The 24,755-nt window shown below is 39.6% G+C and overlaps 4 protein-coding genes across 11 annotated transcripts in view; 3 read left to right on the top strand and 1 right to left on the bottom strand.

Annotated features, from left to right (window-relative positions):
• Nucleotides 1-9,944, top strand: part of Zdhhc8 (zinc finger DHHC-type containing 8) — a 29,313-nt gene extending 19,369 nt beyond the window's left edge. For 4 of the 6 annotated variants that reach the window (XM_068283623.1, XM_068283621.1, XM_068283622.1 and 1 more), the window contains exons 8-11: nt 337-623; nt 688-930; nt 4,731-4,990; nt 5,048-9,944. In XM_068283623.1, the coding sequence (XP_068139724.1) occupies nt 337-623; nt 688-930; nt 4,731-4,990; nt 5,048-6,090 (1,833 nt within the window). In that variant the 3' untranslated portion in view covers nt 6,091-9,944. Of the gene's footprint in view, nt 1-336; nt 624-687; nt 931-1,792; nt 2,111-4,730; nt 4,991-5,047 lie in introns of those variants that run through there. The other 2 variants (XM_068283625.1, XM_068283624.1) reach the window with 1 other exon arrangement.
• LOC137571913 (uncharacterized) lies at nt 2,826-4,329 on the top strand. Its single transcript, XM_068283626.1, has one exon. It carries the CDS (start codon nt 3,049-3,051, stop codon nt 4,228-4,230), a length of 1,182 nt encoding a protein of 393 aa, XP_068139727.1. The 5' UTR covers nt 2,826-3,048; the 3' UTR covers nt 4,231-4,329.
• Nucleotides 9,945-12,224: 2,280 nt separating the features above from the next.
• On the bottom strand, nt 12,225-17,263 carry c12.2 (von Willebrand factor A domain-containing protein c12.2). 3 transcript variants are annotated; one of them, XM_068302903.1, is made up of 8 exons: nt 17,228-17,242; nt 16,917-17,164; nt 16,421-16,848; nt 16,039-16,359; nt 15,396-15,976; nt 13,218-15,335; nt 12,726-13,160; nt 12,225-12,661 (listed from the first exon to the last, which is right to left on the bottom strand). In XM_068302903.1, the coding sequence occupies exons 2-8, from the start codon at nt 17,128-17,130 to the stop codon at nt 12,562-12,564; spliced, it is 4,197 nt and encodes a 1,398-aa protein (XP_068159004.1). In that variant the 5' UTR covers nt 17,131-17,164; nt 17,228-17,242; the 3' UTR covers nt 12,225-12,561. The 3 variants fall into 3 exon arrangements, with proteins under 3 accessions (XP_068159004.1, XP_068159002.1, XP_068159005.1); XM_068302901.1 differs by having other exon boundaries at nt 16,917-17,263; XM_068302904.1 differs by lacking the exon at nt 17,228-17,242 and having other exon boundaries at nt 16,913-17,031.
• Nucleotides 17,264-17,353: 90 nt separating this feature from the next.
• Nucleotides 17,354-18,378, top strand: c12.1 (spliceosome-associated protein CWC15). The gene is made up of 2 exons (XM_068302776.1): nt 17,354-17,595; nt 17,661-18,378. The coding sequence occupies exons 1-2, from the start codon at nt 17,465-17,467 to the stop codon at nt 18,286-18,288; spliced, it is 759 nt and encodes a 252-aa protein (XP_068158877.1). The 5' UTR covers nt 17,354-17,464; the 3' UTR covers nt 18,289-18,378.
• Nucleotides 18,379-24,755: the final 6,377 nt, after the last annotated feature.

The following is a 24,755-nucleotide window of genomic DNA, read 5'->3' as shown; positions in this document are numbered from 1 at the left end:
TCTCTCTCTGTCTCTCTATCTCACTGTCGATTCATTCATTTGTCAATTGAATATTTTGTTCTTCTACTTCATTTCTCTGTTCTTCTTTTTTGATATTCTCTCTCTCTATCTCTTTTTGCTCCTTCTAAGTCTCCATTTCTCTGTCTCTTCACAAATCTTGCATTTTAATGTAGGCCTAAGTCTCTGTGTTAATCTCAATTGAATCCAAAATTATATCTACTGAAGCAAACTCCATTGAATATATACTGATTGGATTGTTTTCTCTTCTATATCTTCCTTTCTCTCTCTCTCTCTCTCTCTCTCTCTCTCTCTCTCTCTCTCTCTCTCTATGTTTAGCTATCACCTGGTCGAGAGTGTTCGGATACAGATCTGGAAGCGCCACCTGCCTCACAGAGTCAAGACTGCGAACCGACGCCGCCGTTGCAGCGTCACAATTCAAGCAATTTTTATCTGCCCCAGGTTAGCGATGGGGTTGTTGGTCCTACGGGTCTAAATGGCAACATTAGCACGGGCATGGGTGTGGTGCCCAATAATTCGCAAGGGGGCGGCGGCGGCGGCGGAGGTGATTCACCTAGACATATGCGTGTCTATCATCCCAGACATAGTCCGCATTCGAGACCCAGGTAAGCTGTTGCATTTTATATGTAATGCTAATGCAAATTATTGATCGATTCTTAATCACCACAGGGGTCTAGATCCTCAGCGTGGCTATACGACAAGTGATACCCTATCGCCGGATCATCCTGGCAGTGTAATAGGAGTTGGTTATGTCGGTGTCGGCCCCAATGGCCAGCAGCAGCAGCAACAGCAGGTTATATCAGTAGCACAAAATCAACGTAGTGGGACCACAACGGCCACGCCCACCATGCAACAACGAATTAAGCCACTGGGCGTGGCAACGCCTCTAGTGATGGCCAGTCCAGTGAGAAGGTGAGTTGAGTTTAGTTAATTGGAAACCAAATTGAAGCAATTAATTGATTGTTTCGCCGAAAATCCAAAACGCCGCTGTTTCACGCTCACGAAATGCATTCGCGAGGGCTATTCAAAAAGTCTTGAGATTAATGCATCCAATCAATGCAAAAGTATCCCAATTCTCAGTGGCGCCTTTGTCTCTTCCATTTGATGAAGGTGTCTAAAACATTTTGATTAGCCCTCGCCTGTCTTCTTATTGATGTTGCATTTTGTTTTGTTTGGTTGCGTTTGCTTCATTCCGCTCGCCGATCGCCCATCGTCCCGCCCACTAGCTCGCTCAAGTTTCCCTTTATTGTGATTGCTTTTCTTTGTTGTACGTACATGTGTGTATGGGGTTGGGGTTATAGGGGTAGTTCAAAATTTCTATGATTGGCTTACATCAAAAAAACAAAAACAAAACTGAGAAACTAATTCGAAACAAACTAGTTTACCGTTTGATTGTCTTAGAAATGAAGCAGCAGCAGCAAATGTTATGAGTTTTCTGTAATCTATCCATCTTCATGTACATATACATATCTCCTCTACCTCTGCTTATTTTTCTCTATCGCTCTACTTCTTTGTCTCTTCTCTCTTTGTCTCTTGTTATCTACACCTTATTTTGTCATTCATTACATATTTTTTCATCAAAATGCTTTTCCTCTACCCCAATTAAATGATTGATGAAAAACTAATTAATTATTTTTCAACTTTTTCTTTTTTTCCTTAATTTTATTTTCCTATTCCGTGTGTTGTTTTGTTTTTTTTTTTTTTAATTTTATATTTTTTTGCGTCTGTTTTTCTGTCTGTGATTTTGTTTCTATTTTGCTTTGTTTATTCTTAGTCAATACTCAAATTCTGAGAACAGTACTAATTCTTAGGCTTAAAAACAAACAAAACAAACAGAAAGTTAAGAAACCGAAAACTAAAAAATAAAAAGGAAAAATAAATGAATTATTTATAAATTTAAGTCTTAAATGTAAGTTTAATGTGTTAAACATTTAAGTGAGAGAGAGAGGATACCAGGAATGAACCAGTTCAGTTCAGCTTTATCGTTCTCATCGACCTCCTCGTTGTCGCCCCGTTGTCGTCGTTATCGTCGTTTCTATGCTCTTTTTCTGCTCTCAAGTCTCCCCACTTCTACTACCAACCAACCAACCAACCAACCAATGAACCAATGAACCAACCAACCAAACGACCATCATCAAAACACCAAAAACAAAAATTAAATAAAACAAAAACAAAACTGCACCTTAGTACGTACTACCTACTTCTACTTTATTTCCACGTGAGGTGAGTTCTCCTTTTCGTTTTCTTTTCCGTTGCGGTTTCCTTTCTCATTCTTGTTTTGCGTCCGCCTTTAACACCTCAAACTTTTTATTATTATCTAAATATAAAGAAACATTGATATACATATATGTATCTATGTACATACTCATTCTCTTTCTCTTTATCTCTATCATGCATAAACACACAACATTGTCAACTAATAGGTGCAGGGAAATTGTATATATTTTCCATTATTTATCAAATTGTACAAAAGATTATGTATTCTAAACAAAAAACAGCTTGTTTAATGAAATGGAAAATATCCAATTTCAAAATTCACAAAAACCCATCATCATTTATGAGATTAAAAACCAAATATTTCATTGTGGTGACCCCGACGTGGCATTTTAATGTTGATCAGTCTTGATTCAACGTATATACCACTGAAATATCGAAAAGAAACGCGCTTGTTTGTTAAAGCCTTTATTATTAAGTTCAAAAAGAAAATTTCATTGTGGTGACCCCGACGTGAGATTTGATAAAACTGGTTCAAGCCATAGTTGGCCATGCTATTAAACTAACAAATTTATAAAAGTACAAAGTTCTACAAATTTGTAGAAGTAAAACATTTTTCGATTTTATCATAACAAGTCAATCTCTCATTGCTTGAGCACAAAAAAACAAACAGTAGCACGAAAAATACGAAAAATTTCCGTTTTTCATTTATTTCAATTTAATATATTTTTGGTTTCTTGTCCTAAATTTGGCGTGCAAATTATTATTTCCTTACCCTTAAGACATTGGCTAAAGTTAGAACATTAAGAAAACAGAATGGACCACAATAACCGCAATGGCAGCAGCAGCAGCAGCAGCAACACTCAAAATCAAGCGAAGCCTCTGAATCTGTTGAGTAAAACATTGCCTTTAACGGCGGCCACTCCGCCCCAGTTGCGGGCTCGTCGTCAATTTAGTTTCAATGGAATGCGATTCGAGACGAATGGCCTGCACAGGATTAAGGGTGGAGGTGGAGCTGCCGCTGGTCTAACAGTCAGACCGGAAGCCAATCAGCCTTCGGGAGTTCTTCATTATCAGAATCAGCACCAGCAGAATCATCATCCTCATGGTCCCCATCATCATTCCCATCATCATCATCAGCAGCAGCAGCAGCAGGCCCAGCCGCAGTCACCACGAAACGAGGAGAATGGTGATGGAGAGCAGATGTTACATACGTCAAGGATTAGTCTGGGTGATCGGGTCTCGCAATTGAGCACACAATTTCTTCAAAGGCAGCAACGCATGCCATGGCACATGACCACGACCAATGCAACAGAAGACAGGGCTGGCGGTGGCGAGCGACCGGCAAATTTTGTGCCCGGTAGGCGTTTCGCTCCACCACTTAAAACGTCTCCCATTTCTGAGGGGGATGATGGAAATCCTCAGGACAACAGCAAGCTTGATAATTATTATAATACCAACGAGAATGAGCAGGAGAAGGCAGCATCGGCAGCAAATTCAAGAATCTTCTCTCATGGCGGCAACAGTCTTCGCAGGGCCATGGGAGATGGCAACTCTACGGCCAGATTTCAGCTGGGCCAATCTATGTTGGCACGTGGAGCCGGCGGCTTGGGCACCACATTGCACTATTCAAAAATGGATTATGTAACGCTTTTCGGTTTCCTGCTTGGCTGCATAATGTCCAATATTCTGTTCTTTCTATGCTGGTACTTTAGCTGGCTGAAATGCCAGGTTATCAAATTGCGAAAACATTTCCTTGGCCATGCCAATCTCTGGGATTTCTTTGACTTTGAAGACACAACGCGCTATTCGATGCAAACCAAATTGATATTGGCCCCCATTATAGTTGCATGCAGTTTGCTATACTGTGTGGTCAATGTCCTACATCTGATGTTCAAGTTGGTGCGTGCCGATGTTCCACGCACTGTGGTCGATGTGGTCCAACGTGTGGCCAACAGTGGTCTCTTAAGCAATGGTGGCCGTTATCGTTGGTCCTAGAAAGAAAAAACGCCCCAAAATTAACTTAAACATGTATTCTCAATTCTCTTGGCGTTGTAATAAACTAACATCTAATTGTATCTAATGAGGAAACAACAATATCAGCAGATTTTCAGTCTGTCTAGACTTTGGGGCACAAAAGGTAGACAAGGTCAAGGAGTTGCACATACACACACCACATATGCATATATACCTCATTTCATTTAATTTAATCAGTTAGTCAGTCAGTCAGTCAAGTCATTCGATCAGTCTCAGAGCCTCTCACTATCGCCGTCATCTAATTGTCTAACAGTTGCCGTGTGTTGCCGCTGATTTTGTTATTTATTAACATTCTGTTTGTTGTTGATGCCGCTGTACCGGACAGAGCTTTGGCGCTCATTTATTAATAATTAACTCTGATTTACCTACAATAACTCAATTGATAACTCTTTCAACTGGCATTGTTAACATGGAAATGTAAAATGTATTGATAAAACGTGTTTTGTGCTTTTCCCATACAGATCAAATCCAGGCACACCCACCCAGCCACGTCGTCCAGATTTCATAGGCCTCAATGCGCAGGCTGTGCAACAGCAGCAGCAGCAGCAACAGCAGCAACAATCAGCGGCAGCAGCAGCTGCTTACTATGAATATGCCAGCGGTCTGCCACCTCAGCATCCACAAGCGTCAACCATTCAGCAGCAGCAGCAACAATTGCTACTGCAACAGCAGCGGGTAATGTTGCAGCATCAGCAACAACAGCAGCAGCAGCAGCAGCAAGGTGAGAAAATCCCCAATCTCTGTTGAACGAATGTAATCCTTTGTTTATCGCTTGCAGCCATGCAACAGGCGGTGGCCCATGCCCATCCACAGCATGCGGCATTGGCTCAAGCGGCGTATGGCGGCAGTCCACAGCGTCGCTTCCTCTCCGAGGGTGAGCTAGTGCGTCAGGGCGCCGGCGGTAATGAGCTGTCCTATGCCAGGTCAAACAATACTGTCGATAATATACGGGAATTGGCTGGAAGTCCACAGCGTGGAGTTTACATGTGGAAGGATACATCGCCGGGATTTAGTAGCGGCGGCGTCGGTGGCAATGGAGGCCAGGCCACAGTTAGCATTGGCAGCAGTGCGGGAACACTGCCCAATAGTAATACACCCGGAGCTGGGGTGATGCCGCATGCCCAGTATATCACGGCTGGCGGTGGGGCTCATCCACTAATCATGACGCATTCGCGGCTACAGGACTATGCAGCCCAGCAGCAACACCAACAACTTCAGCAGCAACAGCAACAACAAGCGGCGGCGGCTGCGGCTGCTGCGGCAGCAGCTTCATATCATCGCTCCAACCCCACAAGTCCCACAACAATGCCACAGACATCTGCCGCTCAAACATATATACTTCGTTATGGAGGCGGCGGTGGCATTGGGGCAGCCGGCAGCAGTGGCAGTCTGGCCAGTGTCTCAGCTGCCGGCAGTAATACGGTTAGCGGTGCCCCAGTTGTCGGTGGTGGCTATCAGCCAGCTTTAAGAGGCGGTGTACCAGTTTTTCCACCCAATCCTCTGGCAGCTGCCCCATCCTCCAGTGCCGCCAGTGTGTCGCTCCAACCACAACCATCGCCGCAAATCAAACGCAAGCAAACCCCAACACGACCAATGAGCTTTGTGCGTGCCCTCGAGATGACCGACTCGATGGAAATGCAGACTCTGGAACAGCAGCAGCAACAACAACAACAGCAGCAGCAACAACAAAATGGTGGCCTAACATCAAATAGTATAGGCCAACAGAATAACGCTGCCCAGCATCTAATGCAGAACTCATCGAACTCGGCCACACCCGATCGTGCCAGCATTTATGACATGAACTATGAGATCTCCGTATAACCCGTGGTTGTGCCTGTTGTCATAATGCCACCCGCCTCACCAGTTGTCGTTAGCCATCAGCAGCATCAACAACATCATCACCATCCGCCGCAGGCGGCCATTGAACCGGCAGCCTATGCCTCGGTGCCCATTGGGAAACTAAGTAATGGCTTCATTGCTGGTGCTCCTGGTGCTGTGAATGCAGCTAATCATCATCATCATCATCAACAAACGCCAAATAAACGCAAATTTTCAACTTTCTTTTGAGTTGAGGCCAATTTCACCTCCTCCCAACATTAGCTAAACGAAAGAAAATGAAAAAACAAAACAAACGAAAAACAAAATAACAACAAAAATCAGCCCAGTTTCGATTTTGTAAATAATGTTGTAAAACTTAATTATTTTTTTTTTTTAACCATTTTGTAAATGGGATTATTGATATTGGTATTATTATAAACACATATATGATATATATCTATATGTATATATATACATATATACGAGTAGTGAGTGCTAGGAAACTTCCAAAATCATGTCCACAATTCTTTAAAAAGTAATAATTTGTTTCAACATTTTTTAGATTGTCTAGCAAAGTCAACTGAATCTAGACTCAAACTTTTTACTCATGAACACATTTTCACAATTTTATTAAATCATTCCTATACTTGGAGTTGTCGAATGCTTGTGGATTAATTCCTTGATCTTGTCATAGTCTAAGGATATATATCCATATATGTATATGTATTGTATATCGTTTTCTACCCTAATCAGTAATCCCATTTGTGAAGTTCTTATTTAATTTTTCTTTTTATTTTTAATTTTTATCCAGTCTGTGGTTTTATTTAACTAATCTTTTTTTTTTTATTATTATTATCTTTTACAAAAATATATGATCAATATAAACATATATATATATATGAATAGTTACGAAAACAAAAGAAGAAACAATTATTAAAATGAAAGAATTGAATTAACAAAATCAAAAAGAAACAAAATGAAAAAGAAAAACCGAAAACCGAAACAATTAATAATATTTATATATCAATATAGACGAACATTGAATGCAAACGCCAAAATTTGTAAGCATAAACGAAACGTGTGTATGTATGTGTGTGTATGAATGTGCTTTTGTAAGTGTGCGTGTGTGTGTGTGTGTGTGTGTAGTTAGGTATGCCATATGAAATGTATATAGAAAAAAGTGACGCAATCTTTATATGCTACGATTAATTAAAGAGACAAACAAAAGAAACATATTAACGAAACCGTAGATTTTATATCCTTACAAAAATGCAATCACAATTTGGCCACAAGCCATAGATTTCAAAAGATTTCACTAAAAGTGGTCCGATTAAATTAACATTAACGACTGTTTTCAAATTTTCTCGAATTTCACTATTAAAGTCAGTTAACATGGTCGAAATGAAAGGAACTGCCTTAAACATGCACACATACATACATAACATAAAGAACTTTAACCAAGATCAAAAGCAATAAAAGTAGCTTTAAAAACAAAGAAAATTTCTCTAGTATTGGAACATACATATACATACATACATACATACATATATATATATATACTGAACAAACAGAAGTTGTAACATTTCCGTTTTTTGGAGCTTTTGTTGTTGGTATAAAAGTAAAGTAAAGATAAAGGTATGGAAATCTTAATAAGAAACATACACACACACACACACATAGAGAGAGAGAGAGAGAGAGAAAAAGAATACAAATGAAATACGGACATGCTTTTTGTAAGGATATAAACAGAACAACAAAAATAAATACATAGGTACTATATAAATGAAAGAAAGAAAATGTATCATTTTGTAAAATGTAGATAAAAATACATATGTATTCACAGCATACATATATATATATATATATATATCCGCACACACATCCATTTTTGTACAGATTCAAATGCATTAACCAAGTTATATACACATAATGGTATGAAGAAAGCAAAGACAACAACAACAAAAAACAAAAACACAACAAATCAGTCAATCCGACGAGGCAATCGAGCGCATACATATGTATATGTATGTTTATATATGCTTACCAAAATATAAATGCATATATGTGTTAGTATATGATAGTGAGGTAATTTTAAGAGACTTTTGTTTTCTCTTACATATATATGTAATATGGGTTTATCCCTAAAAACGACCATAAAGGTCTGTGTAACATTAATGTCGTCCATTTTTTAATTTTATCCTTGTACATAACACAAATTGTGTGTATTGAGGCGAAAACGAAAACAAAGCGAAAGAGACGGAGAGCGTGATCTAGAGAGAGAAAGAGAGGGAGAGAGGGCGAATTGGGATATGATACCGAAATGAATTACGGTTTTGGTAAATGCAACGATAATAACGGTGTTTCGGTATATAATATATCGTATCGGTATGTAACCTTTCGAGGAACCGAACCCAAATAGAAACTAATCAATCCCAAAACAGAAATCAAATTATTTTTCGTTACCTTTCCTAAATTTGTACTTGTAATTTCCATTCATATTAGTCCCATGATTATTCGTTTTAACAAAGAACACAGCAAAAACAACAATAGCCTTGCTAAAAACCTTATTTAAATGAATTGCAATAACCGATATTAGAAGCAAATTTCGGTATTATTATCCCGATTCCCCCTCACGTATTGAAAAGTAAACGAAAATTATTGTTGTTATGTTTTTAAGTCAAACTAATATGTTTATTTATAAATTTTGCCTATTGTTAAATAAAATTATTCGTTTGTAAACGGAAAGGAATGCATAGGAAGAAGGCTCTTCTTTGTCCACCTCCTTCCTCGCTACATATTCCCCCTCCACTCCCAACAGATAAGAGAAAAAAAGAAATGCATTAATGATTAACTATTTTTTGCCTTCTTTTGCTTTTTGATTTCTCACAATTCGAAAACCAAAATTTGTTAATTAATAAAACAAATAAATATTTCAATCATGTTTAGCAATAACAATTTTTCGGACCTATTAAGAAATAAAAGAAAAAAATTGAAAACAAAAATAAAAACTTAATAAAAAAAAAAGAAGTTAAATTGAGGTTGTTCTGAATGCCCTTCAAACGATTTGCCAAAAATAAATTCCGAAAATTTCCAAAAAATTAAATTCTCAAAATTTAAAATTAGTTTAAACGAGATTCTTTAGAAATATTTTCAGAGTTGCAAAAGAATTTTAAGAACAACCTCCAAACACGTGTATATATTAATATGTATATCATATATATGATTATGAATATATATAGTATATATTTGCGTATGTATGTTTTTTTTTTCTGTTTTGTTTCAAATCTAAAATTAATTCTGTATGGGAAAAAACGAATTATGTAAACTAAAAAAAAGTAAAGAAAAAAAAGTATCTTAATAATAAAAAATGGGTATGACGAGAATATGGAGATATATACATAGATACATTGTATGTATATTTAAGCGTTTTTGCTAACACATAAATTAATGAATTGCAACAATATTGAATATACGCATATATATTAAAGAAAAGAAAAACAAAACAAAACCAAGCATTTCAACCATAACGAACGAAATGTTACATGTAATGTGCAACAAAAACAAATAAAAATTTAATAAAAACAACAAAAAAACAAAAATAAGATTTAAACAAACAGACAAACAACACACACACACACATATTGTTATAGATTTTTATACCAAAATTTTATGTAAACCATCATTTTTTGAAATTTCCAAAACCAGATTTAACTCCAAATCACAAAAAGATATTGTTCTTATGATTTGAAATGGATCCCTCATACTATATCGCATACATCCTTAATCCTTCTACACACCACATCAGTCCACACTCATCGTTGTCGAGCTCTAAGTGAATAAAAACTAACAAAATAAAATTGATTGTTTTTTGAATACTTATAAACTTTGTAAAAATATATATACATAGACATATATACACCTTCATTTATTTAACTACATATAAATGAAACGAAAACCAAGAAGTAATCGAATAGCAAATATAACAACAACAACAAAAGCAAGGCAATTTAAATAAATATTATGAACAACAGCAACAAAATTCAACAAGGAAACAGACCAAAAAAATTATTTTCATAAGGCCAATTTATAATTTTATAGATATATTAGGAATTCCACAAACAAATTTAACAATATAGATCACTTTTCAATATACAACAAGTTAGGAAATAAATGAAAATCGGTCAACAATCAACACACTGAATTTTCAAATTAATGAAATAAAATGCATTAAAGTGAGTTTCGGTAGCGGTCAAAAATGGGCAAGGTTACAGATTCGCAAAGTTTAGGCTGTATTTCGGTCAATTTTTCGCGGACTTTTAAAAATTTATAATTTAACATTTATCACAATTGAAGATATTTTCAAAATGATATCAGACACTTTAAATTAAATGAATATGGAGTTTAAAACGAGCAACTTTCTCTAAACTATAGAACCTTTCGATCGATTCAAAACTGTATTCTAATAACAAATATATTTTAGATCGGGGAAATACATATATTTATAATAAGTGCTGACAAATCGTTGTCAAGAATTAATACTTGAATTAAATTTAATGAGTTGTTTCGAAATAATGAGAAGAGCTTTCAGTTTGTAAAAATTCTTCAACAAAGAGGCAACTTACAGCAAGGATCAGGAGTGTGTTTAATTGACTGAGTAATAATTTAAAAATTTATATTTAGAATTTTAAATTTATTAATAGTTATTACATCAAGGCTCTGATATACGTTGATATTTAAATTGATATTTTTAAATTAAATTCACAAGACGTCTCTATTTGCCCAAGGTCCAGTTTTTACAGGTAGAGTTTTATCTTTATGGTTCCGCTTAGATCCTGGATCGTTCATAGTTCTGTAGACCATTTCGGGTATATCTTCTTGGGAGCTGCCACCACTTTTAAATGGACATCCCAAGTCACAAGATTTATGAGAGAGTTTTAAACAGCAGTCCGAATATTTTTGATCCAATTCTTTATAAAAATCACGCTTAGTGTTGATGTTTTCGATACTTTCAGCCTCAGGACCGCATTCGTTTGATTCCACATAAACTAAGAAATAGCAAAGCAATAAGCAAAGGATTAAATGTTGATGCTTCATTGTTGGAGAATTAATTGAATCTGAGCCAGATGAGTCTCAACCAGATGAGTTATATGCATATATATGTAAATATTCATCAGTGATAAGTACTAAGAATGAGTAATAAAAAACTTTTTGTAGGCCACTCTCGAGGATCTTTTAATTGAGCTATGACTACTAGAATTATAAAGAGAAGTGTGGCCTGATCTTGTCAAAGCAGCCAACTGAAGAGCCTAACTCATTCCTTCAATGATTTATTGCGGCTTATGACTAGCAAAAGACTTCTGTCGGAGAATGCCGGCGATCTTTATATTCTAAAATATTGCTCATTAAGAACATTATCTTCATATTTGTGTACATATAACAATCTCTCCCAATTATTAATGAATTCGAATCTCGCAGATGAGAGCGCTAAGATTGTTTACAAATTGTTCACATACATAAATATACCTAAGGTTATTGCGATAACGAAGAGTGAAAAATGAATCAAGAAACAAATGACTCTCAGTGTACGTTAATTCCTCAACCATGAAACATCAACATTTAATCGTTTGTTCGTTACTAATTTTCATAGTTCATGTGGAATCACACAACTGCGGCCCTGAGGCCAAAAAGATCGAGATCATCGAAAGTCTGCGTGATTTTTTCAAACAATTGGATCAAAAATTTTATGATTGCTGTTTGAAATTGTCAAACAAAAACTGTGATACCGGATGCCCACTAGACTATGGTAACGCAACAACAGTGACTAAGGATTATATGGGATTCAGATTTATAGCGAATTCAGGTCACATGATAGACCATACAATGACGCCCCAACCAATCCCGTATGGGCCGTACGCATACAGAAGAAGATCATTCAAACGAAACTAGCGAATTATATACCCAACTTTGCGATAATCAGAGAATTAATCATGTGTAATATTAAAAAGAAAAGCGTTTAAATATACAAGTACATATTTATATATACAATGATGGGTTTAATAATATAATGTCGCGAGCCAAAGAAAAATATAGAAAGACAAAAGTAATTTGCACTAAATAAAACAGTCACGACACACATATATGAAAATATAGTCATAGTTTTATATTAAAATTGATGTTGAAAACTGTTTAAGGCTAATACTTCCATCAGATAAATCATCAACTAGCAAAGATCAAGGATCAAACTACAAATGACTTGAAGAACATTGCTCGGTTATAAGGTAAAAACAATATATTATTGCCTACCAAAAGGTCGGATTTGTAAATTCATCTAATTATATACATATAAACAAATAATTGAGACCTTTACAGATAACAATTATTATTTTTTAACAGAAATACACTTTAACACAGAATTCTTTTACTTAGTTTATATCTTAGACTTAGCTACTTTGATTTTGTTCTGTGTGAATTGCACTATATCAGGGATGAGGTAAAAATTTGCTTAAGAATATGAGGCAACTTGGTAAGATCCATGCAAACAAAACTCTGGCCAGCGGGCATTACTGCATTAATTCTGGAAGAAAAGAGACAAGAAGTTGCTAGACTGCAGATTTAAAGGTAAAGCTAATGCAACTTACTCATCAGCCTCTTCTGCCAGACTGCCAATAAATATGACATAGCCCTTTACTTTGGGCTCGCCACGCTTAAGAGCCATGGCCAGTTCTCTGGGTGGAATACCATAGCGTGATAGATTGGCATCGCTTAGGATCACGGCAATAGCATTCTCATAATCCTCCTCGGCAGCCAGGGTGGTGCAAGCTTCACGAGCCGCTTTCACTGTACTATCGCCAGACCAACAGAACTGGGAATGCGCATGCATCATGCGAATGGTATCGAAGCGTTCCTTGTCATTCTTTGGTGGTTTTCCAGCATTTACAAAGGGTATTTCCCATCCCTCACCACTATGACCAATAATATCGTAGACAATTTTCTTTTCGAAACCCTCAAAGGCCTCCATTACCATGACGACGGCTTCCAGCTGACGGTCCAGTCGGCCATCAAAACCATTGAATCTGTAAAAACAATGTGAATATATACATGGGTTCAAAAGGAGGAGAAGACAGACCTACCTGTACATAGAGCCTGATACATCGACAATTAGTTTCAGGCGGTTGGGTTTCTCTTGCAGATGATCCGCCCAAGGATTTGCCTCTGCTCGCCTTCTATAGATGTTCTTCTCGCCCGTAATGCCCTCAACTAGGCGCGTGTCGTCAAGATCACCGTGTGTCTGATATTTTTGCCACTGGCGCTCCTTGCTTTTGGTCTGCATAGCTTCTAGAATGGCTTTAAGCTGTTGCACTTGCCTCCGATTTGGCTCACTAAACTGAGCATAGAGTTGATGGTCATGCGACGACATTTTGATCTCTTTTAACTTCTCCTCGAACGCCTTACGATTCATTTCCCTGGCCGCTTTCTTAATCTCCTCGGGTATATCGTTTTTCTCCTCATCACTTAGCTGATGCACTTTGTGGCCCTTGTCCAGTCGAAAGGGACCACCTTTGCCTCCCAGGCCGGCTGTGTCGCGGCCACCACTGCCACCAGCCCAAGTGTTTCCACCCACATGAGGTTCGTTCTTCGGATCGATTTTACCAAACTTTGGACCCGATACACCAAGACCACTGTGTCGATTCACAGAGGCCTCGAGTTTCTTTTTTTGGCGCAGCAGCTGGAGTTCACCCTTGGCGTAAGCCTCAATGGGTAAGCCATGTTTGGCCAGCACTTGGGTAACCTGCTGCAATGCCTCCGGCTGATGACGATCAAAGTCGAGAACATTGCCCACCAATTCGGACATATTCTCGTCGGGATAGCGTTCCAGATGCTTCACAATGCTAACCACCTCACGGGTGGAATAAGGATAATTGAGTAGGCCCTCATCGGCTAAATTGCGAAGTTCACCAAATGCATTGACCAGCATACGAAGTGTCGCCACTGGCACATTGGGTCCATACTGCTGGAGTAAATAGATTTCCGACTCCGGTTCGGGATTGTTGATTGAATGACAGCTAAAAACATCCCCAAGAGCGGCAAAGAAATCATTGCCCAGAAATGGAAAACCTGGCCGATTTGCTAGCACAATCAGACGAAAATCGCGATGGGTTTCAATGCAATCCGCAGAGGACAAACTAGCACTATGAGGCACAATGCGTCGTCCGTCGGCCAATACCATTTCGCCACTTTCCACAAGAGTACGCAGAATGCAGGTTACATTAACAGGAGCCTTGTCCGCCTCATCCACGACCAGGACGTGACCCGATTTCACTGCCTTAACTAGAGCACTATCCTCATAGACCACCTGGCCATCTCTCAATGTCGACTGCATGGTAAGGCTATGGACCGTGGTGTCTCTGTGTAGTTGCAGATATTCACGTGGTCGCTGCATTAGCTCTAACAGACGATCGATCAGCTTGTTCTTGCCAACACCCTGATTGCCCACCAGAAGCAAATGCTCACCAATCAGATAATCCTGTAGTAGTCTTTCCAACAGTTCCACATGCTGTGGCATCTCATAGAATAAAGTGCTAGGTACTTTGGACTGATCATTCTGATTCAATTTTGGCAATTTCAATTGCGTTTCTCCAATTCTAAGGATTTCACCGTTTACGGAGATCTTTCGATTGAAATCGCTCGACTTGCCACTCTTCGAACTGCTGGGATGTATGCCCACCTGTTGCATGGCCTGATCCAAAGCTGCGCGCGACAAGGCAGGCATAAATCTGGCTAGGAAGGTGTTTTGTAACATCTCGTTGAGCTGGCTCTGACCATTTGATGGATAGGCACTTAGACGACGGCTTAATTTCACTAGTTGTCTGGTGGACAGGGTTCCAGCCAGTGCCGTAAGCAGAGGATCATGCGAGGTTCGCAAAAGTTGAGCCAATTCTAGGATCTTGCCCATAGATTCAGGCAAATTATTATTGCATAGCTTCGCCAGCAGCTCATGTTCTTCGCTTTGGTGTAGGGGACGCAACTCTTGATAGAGGAATAAGCTAAGCATCTCGGGCGTGAGCCAGTTGATCTGCTGACGAGGTGGCTCGGCCAGAGCAACAATGCGGAATGACTCATGCATGGGCAGCAAGCCTTGCTGGGTCAATTGCTCGGGGGTAAAGCCCTGCCCCAGCAGGGATTCATAGCGATCACGCCGAAGCAGTGTAGAACCATCACACAATTGCAATTCACGATCATGAATAATTCTAAATGAAATGGAATAATGAATTATCATACGGAATGATCAGTTGCATCTCTGCACTTACCGCTGTAGCACAGTGGCCGTGCTCTTATGCAGGCGATGGAGGCCATTTAATATGACCACTGAACCTGTTTTGGCAGCCCGTACCAAGGGTGAATCTCGCCAAATAGTATCTCCTTTTGGACTGGTGATGCGCTGTTGCACCAAATCTCTTGATGTCATGTCTTCGTACAACATCATGGGCTCTGCCGTTTGATTAAGCAGGCGTAGCAATTCCTTGGCCAAAGTTAACTTGCCCACACCCTTCTCGCCCAGCAGGCAGACATCTCCAACAGCATACGACTGCAGCAAGGAAGCTAAAGCTTGCCGCTGATGTGGCAAATCCACAAATTGGTTAGACCCACTATGGGTTGTTTGACCTCCGGGCAATGATAAGTTCACCTCATCTAATTGAATGAGTATTTCTCTTGGGTTTTGGCTACTGTTGCTACTTGAAATTCGTTGTACATTCTGCCCAGGCAGCTGTTGTAGCTGAAGACTCTTAAAAAGCTCTGTCAAACGTTTCTTTTGTTCGGGCTTCAAGAGCGATTGGTACGGATAGATAGAAGTGATTACATCGTAAAGACTCAAATTGGCATTAGCTTGCTGGGGGATCGAAAAAAAAATCAAGATGAGAATGATTTAAAATCCAAATGTGGTTTACTTACCATCATTTGGACGCCCAGGCGTAAATTATGCATTGGAAAATCCGGCAATTGTAGATCTTGATCCGCTGTCTGAAGTGTTAAGGCAAAAGTGAGTAGCTTCTTCAGCTGTTCGCTAGGCACTTGAGGTCCCACTTGGCTTAGTTCATTATGCAGCTCGCCAAATGTCTGAGACTCGACATTGCGCGATTGAAAGCGTGATCTTAGTGGTGGATCCAACGGTGTTCCTTTATATTTATGTGTTGGTAGACCCAAAGCCACCACTCGAAAATGCTCCGAGACGCGTAACAAACCCCATTCCTCTAGCTGCTGGCGAGTATGGCTCTGTAAGCGAAAATGTATTATAAATATGTTCACCACAAGTATGGGAAATGTTAATGGGCACCTCAAGAAGTTTATCGTAACGCTCGGGTGCCATTAGAAATTTGCCATTCTCCAAATGCATTTCACGATTCTCTAGCAAATTGTTCAATATGGGTAAAACATTTCGCTCGGCATGCTCCACACCATCCAGGATCAGGACACGACCATTGAGGGCAGCTCTTACCGCTCCCTGATCATGATATATTGCAGCCTTGTCCTGAATTTCACGTCGCTGCTTTAGATCACTTTCTGTTGTATCTCGACTTAGGGCCACATATTCGACTTCCCTTTGCGTTAATTCCAAGTACTGCATGGCCAACTGACGACGTAGTGGTCCGGGCTGGCCCAAAAGAAACATATCCTGCTTTAGTGCATCCTTCTGTAGCATCCAACGAAGATGGTGTAATGCCGATTGTGTTAGCTGAAGGGTGCCATCTGGTGCGTACTGAACTGAGAGGGGAGAGATGCCAAAGTAAAATGAACTTTGATCTTATCGTCCAATATTTATATTTACCTACCATATTGCTGTGGCACCAAATACGGATGCTGCGGTTTAGTCAAACGTACGGTTATGTCTCCAATGGTCAGGCTGTCACTTTCTGTGGACGTTGTCTTATCTTGTCGCTGTCCATGCTCCAGGCTGGAACTACTACTAGTGGCTGTAGTTCTACATCTTCTTTGGATACTGTGACGCAACAGTTGTCCACTTCGACCACGTAAATTCGATAGCATGACTAGCTTTGGCGGGAATGGGAATTAGGGAATTCTAAAAGTTGCATTAATTTGCAACAATTGTTAGTTTAAAATATGATAATTCTATATTTGCTACCTCGACAGTGGCACAGGTAGTCGCGCGCCCATCAGTTTGCTGTTTTGTTAATGTGACCAGATTTTATTTTTAATTCAATGCCCATATGATTTTGTGCTGCTCCGGTCACACTAAGGCATGCATGTAGCAACTATCGGCTGGCCACACTATTTACCACAAGCTAACATAGAGCAAAAACGTATTAAAATTGATAATAAATTTAATAAAAAGATTCCCACAGTTTAAAATAAACCAAAAATGACCACAGCAGCCCGTCCCACATTTGATCCCGCCCGTGGTGGCTCTGGGCGTGGCGAGAAGGATTTGAGCGCATTGAGCAAACAATATTCCAGCCGTGATTTACCTGGACACACAAAACTAAAATACAGGTAAGAATGTGATGTTCAATTTATAAAGACTTTTGTTTAACAGCAATGCTGCATTAATTCCGCAGAGAAACTGGACAAGGCACTAGCGAGGAAATCCGCAACCGTGATTTTCGCAAGGAGTTGGAGGAACGCGAACGTGATGCCCGCACTGGTTCCAGCATGGGCAAGGCTTTGCCCTCCATTGTGCGCAAGGCCATTGAGGCTAACAATACCAGCAGTAGTAGTAGCAGTAGCAAGCGGGCCAAATTGGACAGTCAGGCAGCACAGCAGCAGCAACAACAACAACAGGCCGTAAACTTAGATGCTGATGAAGCCGTTGATGATAGCTCCGATTCGGATAGCGATTCCGATGATGATGATGCTGCCCTTTTGGCGGAATTGCAAAAAATCAAACAAGAGCGTATGCAAGAAACGGCTCGACGTGAGGCCGAAAAGAAGCAGGAAGATGAACGGATACGTATGGAAAATATTCTATCAGGCAATCCGTTAATCAACTATGAGCCCGGGGTCCAAGCCTCGGCAGCGGGACGTGCCTCCGGCATGGGTGCCGATCTCAAAGTGAAGCGTCGCTGGGATGATGATGTAGTGTTCAAGAATTGTGCCCGTTCTGTGCCTGAGAAGAAGACACATTTTGTCAATGATGCACTACGCTCTGACTTTCATAAGAAATTCATGGACAAATATATTAAGTAGTAGCCTCTAAGATACCACAAATTGTAACTTTTAATTTTTTTGTTCTCTTCAATTCTTTTGTCAAATTAAAATCCTAATTTAGTATCCATATATGCCTTATGCTATGTCTGGTTAATGCTTGCCCCCGGCTGTTGCCCCCGACAAAGGCACAACAAAAAAAAAATACAGGGCGAAGGGCAGGCAACCTTAACCAAAGTGTGAAACCGCAAAAAACATCAGTAGCCAGGCAAAGAAGTAGCAGGAACAACGGCCGCAACAACAGCAGCAGCAACTGCAAACATAGAGTCAAAGTGGAACGAGGGGCAATGGCTTACGTGCCTCATCATCAACATGATCATGAGAGGGCAATTGTCGCTGCTGATGAGGCACGAAGCAAAATCAATTTAGCCAAAAAGAAACAACAACAAAAAGGGAAGCAGAAAGCGCAAAATAACTTGGCCAATTATGGAGGAGACGACGGCAACAACGGCGGCGGCTGCCACTGCAGATGCAAATCATCAAATCAAAAAAAGTCGTTCGCGTAGAGTTGGCAACATCAACTGCAGCAGCAGCAACAACGGCATATCCACGCCTCACAACCAATGCGCCGCATGGCCTGTGCTCCTGAACTTCGACTTTGTCAATCAGCCAGGGACGGTTTAACCAACTAAAGTTGGCCACCAGTTCCCCGCCCTATAATTACCATCGAATTGAAAAGGGAATATAATGGTATTTATTCTTCTGTTTTTCAAATGTATTTTCAATATTTTCCCCAAATAGACCCCTAGCTTTTCGAATTGCGGCCCTGCCAGGAGCACACGTCACTATGCTCTCCTTGGGATTCGATGCGATGAGTTCAAGCAGTTGCCCATTGCTCGGTTTTTAATTCAATCAAAATCAAACAAAATAAGCCTTAAGACCTCAATCTAGAGCATATTGGAGAGATAACATTTTGTAGATGGTTTCTCGAAATTTCATAAAATTTGCTTCTTCAGTTCTTTATACACACATATATGTGTTCCTTATGTTACCAAGTTGAGTCTGAGTATGTGTTCTAAGCTGTGTTATATGCTTCTTAAGATTGATTTAGTTGTAATTCACAACTGGTTTTCGCTTGTGTTCGCTTTTGTCCCTGCTCAAAGGATTAGTTTTGATACCAAACTTGTTTGGAACTTAAAAAAATTTGTTAATTTTTCTGTTTTAGGTAAATTGAAATGAACAAATTTAAATCATAGAACATTGATGAAAAATCGGATTAACTGGATGGAGGTATGTATATCGGATTTAGGAATCATTTCACTCAGAGAAGACAATCCACTGAACATTTGTTCGCCAGGGTCTTGATTATGATTGATAATGATGATAATTCGCTGATTGTTGTTATTACGCGATGCCTGGCTTCTGACTTCGGTCTTTGGTCATGCGGCCTTCTCTTTTGGCCCGCTGATCTCCAAACAGGAATAATTTATTTCCTGTTGTGTTTTTTTTTTTTTATTTTGTTTTTCTGTTATTTGTTATGTTGTTGTTTGTGCCTGTTACTGCATTATGCTGGCCATTATTTTGTGCATTCATCAGAATACTTGTATAGTAAGGGCAATCTCATCGCTTCTTCGCGTTCTCTCTCTCTCTCACTCTATCTCTATCTTTCTGGGCATTGCAGTTTTCGGTAGTCGCCTGAGCGCTAAATTGTGGCCACCGAACATGACTCCGACTGGGAGTCTGGAATGGCATTGCCTATCAATTGTCAGCAATTTCACTGCAAATATGGCGTTGGCCAAAAGTCGGGAGTGACCAACGGAAATGGCTGTCGCGGTTGAAAGTGACAAATAGCCAAATGGCCGATGCATATATGTACACATACATATGTATGTATGTGTGTATGTGCGGGAAGAGCTTACGGATGCGGAGGCGGAGGTGCAGTGTCGGTCCAACCATGAACCACCAAATAAAGACCGCGAACATATGTTTCTGGCCAACAAACCAATGACTATACAATCCACCGAATATCAGAGATGAGCAAAATAATTTACTTACCAATATTATGTCTCACATCAGAGGCCTTCTGGGTTTTGATTCGTTTATTATTACTAAAAAGTAAAATGTAAATTGGTCTTGAGTGTTTGCAGAAAACATTTTTTATAGCATACTTATTGGGATTATAGCTAGTATTTATTGGTTGTCAGTTGGCACAGGCAGGACTTGCACATACACACACACACACAACCAAGGCACACATCTCACCAAGGAGACAACACTTTATTTCACTTTAAAATTTTATAGAATGCAAATTTCATTCAGCTGTTGCTGCCATCCATTCTATAAGGGTGTTAATATCCTAAAGACTGGGACTGGTCCTGGTTGTAGTGTGGAATGCCGAGAATGGAATGCCCCCAATGCTGCAACTGCAACCGATGCTGCATAATTTAGTTGACCAATTTACACTGCAACCGTCCGTTTGCACATTGAGTGCAACCGGAAACGCATGCAGCCAAAAAAGCCAACAGACCAACAGGCCAACTGGATTGCTGTTGTTGTGGATTTTTCCTTCTCCCTTGCCCCCTGCACCCCAATTCCCATTGCCATTTTTGTGACCTTTCGAGTGTCTGACCATTTTTTACTTTATTTGTGTGTGTGTGTGATTTTTTTTCTGTTATTTTTTTTGTTGGTCACCCGCCTGCACTTGACATATTTACTCGTAACGGCCATTGGGTAAATTGTCGTTCCCTCAACCCTTAGCGAACCTATAACGGACAAGTTGATATGTTAACATCAGTGAACAAGTGGCTAAGAGAGTGAGTAAGTGAAGCTTTGTAATCATTAAAAAAAAATCAAACTAAACTAAGATTAGGCACATGATAATGACAAAATAGTTTACATCATATCATTCAAGCCATGGCGGGATCTTCGCCCCTTGAGGCATGCAAAAGGCTGTAAAATATATTTGCAACACAGGACATTCGAAAATTTTGATATTTGCATACAAAATTGAGTTCTTGGACAGTTTATTGCATATTTTAGGGGGATAAATGTTCCCTCATTTCTCTGCTCTTATTCTATGTATCTATGTTTAAGCTGCTTGAATGCAGTTGCTAATGCTTTTGCAGTGATTATTTAAGGTCATTAACTAACTGATCAAAGTTTTAAGTAGTTTACGATCAATTAGAAAATAGTAATTCATCACTCAGAAATCTATGATGATTCAGGATGAATAGTTGATCCAATCGATAATGGCAAGCCACGGAGTAGTTGTCGATCATTGTGGATTGTAGGCTGATCTAAGATCGATAGTGGCCTTTATTCTAAATATACTTGTTGACACTTCCCAGTCCAGAGTTTAATGCATTCCAAATACGTCACAATGCTGATGTCAAAGAATTGCACAGTATTCCTTATCACAGCTGGTGCGATGGCATTGCTCAGTATTGTGGTCTCAGGCAAGACTTGTGGCGTGTTCTACATGCATAATTGTAAATCAGACTTCTTGCTATTTGACTTACACATCGAGCTATATTTAAAAAAAAAAAAAAAAAAATTAAATTAATAATAACATGAACGGCTAACAGAGATGGCGATGACTAGACGCATATTTCCGCCAAAAATCATGGGTAAGAATTCAATTGAGAGCTACTTAGTCCTGTGCTCGTTATTTTTGAGGGCAACAGGTGTGTGGGTGTGTGTATGGGTCGGTGTGTGTAAGTGTGTTTGTTTGTGTGGAAAAAGCTCACGCGTTTCAGCATCACCGGAAATGCAAATTGCACGCAGTCAAGAAGAGAAAGTGAGGAAAAACTAAAAGCTCATTTGCAGTTACTTCCGCTGCTAAATGAAAATGCATTTCCTGCTTGGAAAAGCGTTTGAGTTATCGAATAACCTACCAACATATGTATGCAAATTGTTTGTGTGGAGAGAAGGTGGACAGGATCGGGAGTAAAGGAGTTGTCTGTGACATTTTTAATGCAAAAATGTTGCGACATCTGTAAATGATTTGCTACCATTAGAAAATACCAGGCCAGCCAGTTGCGTATCCTCCGTATGGGGTCCGAGATGGAGTCGGAGATGAAGTCGGAGATGGAGCTGTTGCCATAGCCTAACTACTTCCTTTCTGTTGTCACACTTCCGGCACCAAATGTTCATCAACGCACAATGAAACGGTCATAGGCAATTGGTACAGGAGATGTACATACATACATACATACAAGCAGATGGAGATGGCAATGGCAATGGCAAGAGGAACACAGATCTCTGGGAACCTCTAGCCACAAAATGCGTACCATTCGCATTTTCTTGTTGGGCAAGAAAAAAATTACATTTTTCTAGGACTACCACAAAAATTCATTAGTCTAACGATTCACCGACTTGTTAATACTCTCTCTAATACTCTTTGTATACCCGATTCTATGCAAAGTGTATCCCAAGGGACCCAAGCTTAATCTCCTAGTTGAGCTACTTTGTTAAGCCTTGCTCCTCTGACCTCAGAGGCTTCACTTCTCTATCCTCCATGTTGTCGCCTTCAGAATACACATGGTCTAGGGCCAAGGCCTTTGGGCCATTTAGAGTGAGAAATTGACCATTAAAACAGACAGCTACACATGTTGACAAATGCAAACGCGACTCCGGCTTTGGCTCCAACTCCTCCGACTTCGATTTCTGGCTCAACTCGTTGTAAACCCAAAAGTATGAAAAATATTGCAACTTCAAGTGGAACATCGACTCTTTGATACCCTCCATATTAACCCTCAAATACGAAAGCCAAACTCTACTCCTCTTTCATTAGAAACTCTACTCCTCTTTCATTAGAGCCTTGGAGCCATTTATGACCAAGTATAGAAATGTTTATCAATCTAATCTTTCCTATCTTTGGATCGTTCAATATACCCCATTTATGCTATTTGGCTGCAAGATGGTAAAAGGGGTGAAAGTCAAAGGTCTGCTCCTGGCCACAACAAGTGTATTAGCTTTGGTCCACCCAATGGATGAAGAGCAAGAGGTTTGGGGGGGAAGAGGCCATGGTAAAAGGGTAAAAGAGTGCAACATTGTCGTTGCCAAGTGCCGCAATTCTCATTGCGATAATCAAATTGTAGGTTTCGTTGCATTTGGCTTTTTAGTATGTGTCTGTGTGTGTGTGTGTGTGCAGAAAGACTCCTTTTTTGAAGTGCAATGGGTGCATCCGGTGCGTTTTGGGCCGTCAATTTAACTGCAAAAGGCACACTGAGCGCATTGCAATGGCCCCAAAGGACATCGCCTGCGGATGGCTACTCAAAATGTTGTTACACCTGTCTCCTTACTACCACTTCCACTACAACTACGACTATCCTACACCTATCTAGAGTACCTAGCTGCATCTATTATGTGAAGTCCAATAAATAGAGGTAGTTAAGAACTTTGCGGTTTCTGCTCACTTTTCAATTTGAAAAATGCCTTTAGGTTAACATCTACATATGTATTTGTGTGAAAAGGGAGGATGAGGCTATTCAGTCATTTAAGACTGGGTTGGGTTGGTTTTGGACTCTGTTTGGTTGGGCCATATTAGCATTGCGTCTGCTGCAATTCAGTTTTGGGTGGCATATCAAAGGGCACTTTGCCCAGTATTGTTAGTTCGTTGAATTAGCACACTTCCACGAAAGTGGGGGAGAGCGTAAAAGCCCAAAAGTCAAAAGCCAGAGATTCCAGTTTCATTCTAATGCCCAATGTTAAGAATAATGAAACAAAACAAAAAAAAATGCAAAAGTTGTGCAAACATTTCTCACTTAAGAAAAACCCCCAGCGTATTCCAAACGGTATGACTCAATAAATGGCACGCTTACCTTACACACTTACTCTGCCCACATCTACCTGCCTCTACCTTCACCTGTAAATAACCATCAACACGGCAAAAAGCCGGTTTAACACATACAATCTCATATATACTATATACGTATATATAGTAAATCGGTTTAGGCTTTGAATTTCGAGAATAAATTATATATGCATACAAATATAAAAGCTTTTCTTCCCTCTCTCACCCTCTCTCTTTTGAGATTCATTGGGCAAGTTGGTTCAGTTAAGAGAATTCCACATTTCTGATTATACAAATTACATGAAATATATATATCTATAGGGAAAGTTGAACTAACTGACCTACCTCAATCAATGGCAGCTTCAAATCCCTCTAGTTTAAGTTATCGTGCTTGACCTACACAGCCTTGATTCTGTTAAATATATATACTATATGTATGTACATATATATCAGATTGAGTGTTCACAGAGTTTTGCATTTTGTGCGATTTCTTGAGAATTCTCAAGACAATGTTAGAATCGTATAACTTATCTAACTTTGGAATATGAAACTGAGCTATACATACAAATATTTTGACCAGTGTAACTTTTGATTTATGGCTTTAAGGGCCAAACTGCAACACTATTTTGGGTTTTTCTTTGTTGTTGTTGCTGTGTTGTTGTGTTGGTTTCTCTGACAAGTCTCGCCCACGCGTTTTGCGGTTGCACCAAATATT

This window comes from Drosophila tropicalis, unplaced genomic scaffold (assembly GCF_018151085.1).
Source record: "Drosophila tropicalis isolate 14030-0801.00 unplaced genomic scaffold, ASM1815108v1 contig_158, whole genome shotgun sequence".
NCBI classification, from domain to species: Eukaryota; Metazoa; Arthropoda; class Insecta; order Diptera; family Drosophilidae; genus Drosophila; species Drosophila tropicalis.
Note: the sequence above shows the minus strand (reverse complement) of the source record. Positions and strands in the feature narration are given on the sequence as shown.